Source organism: Lemur catta, chromosome 9, assembly GCF_020740605.2.
Source record: "Lemur catta isolate mLemCat1 chromosome 9, mLemCat1.pri, whole genome shotgun sequence".
Taxonomy (NCBI): Eukaryota; Metazoa; Chordata; class Mammalia; order Primates; family Lemuridae; genus Lemur; species Lemur catta.
The window spans coordinates 63,326,042-63,332,041 of record NC_059136.1 but is presented as its reverse complement, the minus strand read 5'-3'; the positions used below and the strand labels follow the sequence as shown (position 1 = coordinate 63,332,041).

Genomic DNA, 6,000 nt, shown 5'->3' with positions numbered 1-6,000 from the left:
TAAATTGATTTCACTTCTCACTAAAGGATCGAGTCCCAGAGTTTTCGACTTAACGGTATTTTCAGTTTACGGTGGGCTTTTCCGGAGGTAGCCCTATTGTAAATCCAGGAGCGTCTGCACAAGTTTTACATTGCCCCCAGGCTTCAGAGTTGGCCTGCCGGTAATCCATCCTTTCCTGGACACACCAGCTTCCCGCGGGTTTAGGTAACCTAGCAACAAAGCAGCACAGGCGGTGACTTCTGGAACTGAGGCTTGGATTGCCCAATCAGCTCAGCGCAGTCGCCGCAGAGGCTGATGGGGCACTGCAATCCGTGCGGCCGCCAGCGTCGGTACCATGGCGACGCGGGGTCTGACTCCGATGGCAATGGCGGTTTGGTCCATTTTATCCGGTGGGGCTGTGATTGCGTTATTCCTGTTGTTCTTTTCTCGCGTCTCACAGGCCCAGACTTTCTCCTTCCCTTTCCAGCAGCCGGAGAAGTGCAACCCCAACCACTACTTCGATATCTCTGTGCTCTCCTGTGTCCCGTGTGGAGCCAACCAGAGGCAGGATGCCCGAGGTGAGACTGAGGTGGGCCCTGGCAAAAGTAACACTCCCGCCCTGGTCTGCCCCCGGTCCCTGGGATCGCTGAAAAACCTTTCTGTCTGCGGGAGGAATGTTTCAGAAAAGTTAACCGCTGACGCCTGAGAAAAGAGTTTCCTTGGAGGAGTGCAGTTTGCACACTAAGGAAGTTGGGGACCCTGAGCTCGCTGTCCTGTGAGCCATCGCCAGTAATTAATTTCTCAGCTCCAGTTCTGCGCTCCCCGAGGGACGTGGGATGGTTAGAGAGGTACTTGTAAAGCCGTCTACGGAAGATAGAAAAGAAATAGTAGAGAAGTAATCTGAGGTAAAGAGGAACAAGTGACAGAAAAGATTAGTGAGGAAATGCAAATTAGCATCTGTAAACTTTGTTAGCCCTTTATATTGCTTTTCGAATGCCAGAAATTTAAAGCTGGAAAGAACCTTAATCATGATCAGGTTCAGTCTTCTCATTTTACAATAAGGAAATTGAAGCCCAGATGAGGTTGGCATGTCTTATGTGCTACCTAAAATGGGGACTTGGAAGAATTCGTGTCTCTTTGCCCTCAGTGTTGACCTATCTATCTTCTCTATACAGTATGTTTCCAATATTATATGTTTCCTTAGGACTTATTCCCTTTATTATTGAATATTACTAATTGCTCTTAAAGCCTCCTAAGATTAAGCTTAATTTTTCCCTCAAAACGTCCATCATGTGGTCCTAGTTCTCACTGAAACTTCTCAGAATAAGTGTTTTCCCATATTTAAAGTCTAAAATGTTTTCTGTCTCTGTTTGATCACCCATGTTATTAACTTTCTGCCATCATCAGATTTGATATATACTCATTTAAGTGATCAGAACAGGACAGGTCAGCCTGTGCAGGTAAGGAAGTATGAATGAGAAAGCATTTCACACTGTAAAATGTAAGGTATTAGTTCCATAATTATGAATCCAGATATTACAGGCATTGTACCATGTAGACGCCTGTGGGTGCTATTTCCATTTAATAGCTGTTTAGAGAATGCTGTCCTTACCTATCTAGCAAGTTGAATAGTGATTGTCTTACAGTGTTTACTATCTGTCCAAACAGAGGGAAACAGTGACTTATTTGAATGACAGTAACTTTCCTAGTAAGATTATGACAAAGTGAATTCATTGAATTATATGTATATCGTTTAGTGACATAGAAATGTAAAATTTCCCATAGCAGTTAAATAGTTTAATAGTTCAATAGTTTAATAGTTTAGTTATGCTTGCTCTTAAAATGGTAGCAACACAATGCCAGCTGTGTGCTAGACACTGCCTTAAGACCTTTACATATAATAACTAATTTCATACTCATAATAACACTGTAAGAATAGGTACTGTTACTTTCTCCATTTTACTATAGAGGAAGTCAAGGAGCAAAGTTTAGTAACTTGCTCAAGGTCACACTGCCAAGTAGGAGAACCAAGATTGGAACCCAAGGAGTATGTTGCGGTATTTGAACCCAGGCAGTACTGGCTCCAGAGTCTTGCTCTTAACCCCTACACTGCTTCTCAAAATCGCCAAAATTATTTAAAAAGTTTTCCTATCTTGGAGTTTTATTTTTATTTACCAAGGATAAAATTGGCTTTCCTTTCTTTTTTTTTTTTTAGGAACTTCATGTGTATGTCTGCCAGGATTTCAGATGATCTCTAGTAATGGAAGCCCTGCCATTATTTGTAAAAAGTGCCCAGAAGACAGGGTATGGAGAATTTTTTAAAAATTAACTTTACTATAAAAAATAATAAATGTTTTTATTGTTCAAACTGCAATGTAATGTTTACTCTAATACATTCCCACAGACTTTAAAATTATTAACCTAACTTTATTTTTACTAGAGTAAATTTTGGGAGATCAATGAAATTGTATGCAAAACTTTGAAAACACACAAATATATTTCTTTTTAAATCTGAAATCTGAAAAACTACAACACTGAAAATTTGTGTTTTTGGCCAGGCGCAGTGGCTCATGCCTGTAAACCTAGCACTCTGGGAGGCCGAGGCGGGCGGATTGTTTGAGCTCAGGAGTTCGAGAACAGCCTGAGCATGAGCGAGACCCCGTCTCTACTAAAAATAGAAAGAAATTATATGGACAGCTAAAAATATATACAGAAAAAGTTAGCCGGGCATGGTGGCACATGCCTGTAGTCCCATCTACTCGGGAGGCTGAGGCAGTAGGATCACTTAAGCCCAGGAGTTTGAGGTTGCTGTGAGCTAGGCTGATGCCACGGCACTCACTCTAGCCAGGGCAACAGAGTGAGACTCTGTCTCAAAAAAAAAAGAAGAAGAAGAAAATTTGTGTTTTTGTTTTTCCTCATAGAGTAACTCAGTTATAAAGAAAATTAGATGAATAATGCTTTTGTAATGCAATTTGGGGTGTGTATATCCTTTTACTGGTACAAATTGAGTTCAGTGTCTTATACCTACTGTGGCAACAGTTTTGTATGATGATTGATGTTCATAATGATATATAAGATATGATAATTATATAAATAAAAAGGTTAAGTAATGTCTGTTGCTGTTTTGTTACTCATTTCATTGTATCATACCTTTTGGAAAATTATTGAATTAATAGCTACTACATATGATAATTCTCAATTAACAGAAATACATTTTCCAAACATTTTAGATAGTTAGGAGTCTCTGAGTGACAGTTCTGACTTTTACAGTAATGTTTCTTCCCATTGTCTTATTAATAAAAATAAATTCCGGGTTTTTAATGTAAAGTTATCTGTTTGTCTGATTTACAGCTACTTTATTACTTGTAAATCTGTAGATTTTGATATTTATTTTATATTTTTGCAAATAATGGTCCTAGCTGAAATACTGATGATAAAAAGCTGCTAATAAAAATTGTACCAGAGCAGATTTATTTTTCAGTGACATTGCTTGAGCAATTGTAATTTTTATTTATTTTATTTTATTTATTTATTTATTTTTGAGACAGGGTCTCACTTAGTTGCCCTGGCTAGAGAGTAGTGGCATCATCATAGCTCACTACAACCTCAAACTCCTGGGCTCAAGCAATCCTTCTGCCTCAAACTCCTATGTAGCTGGAACTACAGGCATGGGCTACCACTCCTGGCCAATTTTTCTTTTTTTTGTAGAGATGATGTCTCCCATGTTGCTCATGCTGGTCTTGAACTCCCGGCCTCAAGTGATCCTCCCACCTTGGCCCCCCAGAGTGCTAGGATTATAGGCACGAGCCACCCTATGTCCAGTCACTATTGTAATTTTTAAATAGTCCTATATAAATGTATTGCCAAATATAGGAGTATTTCTTGATAAATCCACTCTTTTTTAACCAAAATTTAAAATAATTTGAGGCATTATTTTGTTTTTGTCATTGTTCTCTATTAATTTTGGTTATAACTGTTTATAATTATTGTATTTTTTGCCCCAGGCTTTTCCTAAACTATATAATGTAATAAGGCCTATTTTGAATGATGTCATACTCTATAAAAAACCTTTACCTAGTAAAAATTATTAATGGATAGAAGGACATACTCTCACAAATCCATTTGAACAACTTTATGTATAATTTACATACCATAAAATTCACTCATTTTCAATCATAAATTTTTAAAAGCTAATATATTTGAATTTTTAAAAATTTGATTATTTCAGCACAGGTAAGACTATAAACTATTAATTGGCTCTCTATTGATTCAATCCTGTTGTGTTGTGTTTTATATTTATAAATGGAAATATTGAAGGACAAAATTAATTCTGAAAGTAAGAATCCATTTGAACTACAGATTAGGAAGAAGAAAGAACTATTACCAAGAGTTAATCCTTTAATAGTAGTCAGTACATAGTAATAATATATAGCTTAATTTTGGAATATAAGCATGAATTGGCTATCCAGGGAATTTTTATGTGGCTCATATATGTTTGATTTATTTGAATATTAACTGCAACTTATACACTTACAACTTTTTGAACTTACATGATCAACTAAGAAGAAGAAAGTTAATTGAAAAGAAAAAAATTCTTTTTTCTTTTAATTTAGAAAGGTGTTACTAAAGATGGCTGGAACTGCATTTCTTGCCCCCATGGCTTAACTGCAGAAGGAAAATGCTACTGTCCTGCTGGCCATATTTTAGGTAAGAATTAGATTCTTTATGAAATAGTAGTGATGAATCTTCATTGTGATTGTTTTTGAAAGGGACATTAATTTAAATAATTTGGTGATTACTTAATAGTAATCATGTCCTTATGCACATGTACAAGTGTTTCTGTAGGTTAGGTATCTAAAAATGAAATTGTAGTGTTTTGGGGTATATGAATTTAAAACTTTAGTGAATACTACTAAAAGCCCTCTAAATTACTAAAAATTATCAGTAATCCATGAAAATACTTCCCCATCCCAGTGTGACAGGAACATATAAGGTAATTTTTGAGGAAAAAATGTTGATTTATTATTATGATGACTTGGACAATTAGTTCCTGTATTTTATTATGTGGGAATGGGGAAGGCTTCACTTTTCTATGCTTTATTATGGAGATACTTGACATACCTTTACTGCAAAAAAAGGTGTTTTGATAATTATTAGTGTAATAGTTATAAGTGGGTTTTATTAAATATTTTCTAAGCGTATAGAAAATATACGTTCACTATGAGTTATATCTTGATTTTGTTTCTAAATTGGTTAGTGGAAAGAAATGTTAGTGGGATGTTGTTGTCTGAAGCAACTTGTGAGCTCTGTGATGAAAAGGAAGACTCTTTTACAGTACCAAATGCTTTAGGAAACAGGTAAGCAATGTGGTCGGGCTGACTTCATTTATATCATCTTATATTTGTGTATAATCTGTACTGTTAAAAAGTATTTTCCTATCCTATCACTGGCACCTTATAATAACCCTAAGAAGGATAGAAGTAGACATTAACAGACAAAGAAGTTGAAGCCTAGAGTGTGAGACAGAATAGGGTTCAGATGTGGGCTCAGTTTATTAGTTGTTTGACTTTGGATAGCTCAATAAGTCACAGCCCCTTGTCTGTAGAATAGGAATATACCACCCACTTCATACGCTGTAATGGCTCAGAAATAAATATGTAAACTTCTTAGCATAGTGCTACATGGTAACCACTCAGTAAAAGGTAGCTGTTTTTGTTTTATAATATGTGCCAAGTACTATGTTAAAGCCTTTATATATTATAAATATAATGTTATATAGAAAAACATTAATAAATAAAATAATAATTATACTAACCCAGGTACCCTGATTTATAGTCCTGTTTTCTGTTACCTCCTATTTATGCATGTGTTCGTGCTCACAGACACACACCTCTCCCTATACACCTCCAACTTAAACATATTATACCTATTTCAGCTTCTTCAATTTTCTTAGAGGCCTACATGATGCCTTCCCTCTAAGCACAGTTTTCTCTTTAGTTCCCAAGTTTAATATAGAAAATA

At 36.1% G+C, this 6,000-nt stretch overlaps 1 protein-coding gene across 1 annotated transcript in view; it reads left to right on the top strand.

Annotated features, from left to right (window-relative positions):
• The first annotated feature begins 277 nt into the window (after positions 1-277).
• The window catches only part of TMEM67 (transmembrane protein 67), a 43,734-nt gene continuing 38,011 nt past the window's right edge, over positions 278-6,000 (top strand). Inside the window, exons 1-4 of the mRNA XM_045560768.1 lie at positions 278-557; positions 2,195-2,283; positions 4,593-4,686; positions 5,237-5,336. Coding sequence (XP_045416724.1) covers positions 335-557; positions 2,195-2,283; positions 4,593-4,686; positions 5,237-5,336 — 506 coding nt within the window. The 5' untranslated portion in view covers positions 278-334. The remainder of the gene's footprint in view (positions 558-2,194; positions 2,284-4,592; positions 4,687-5,236; positions 5,337-6,000) is intronic.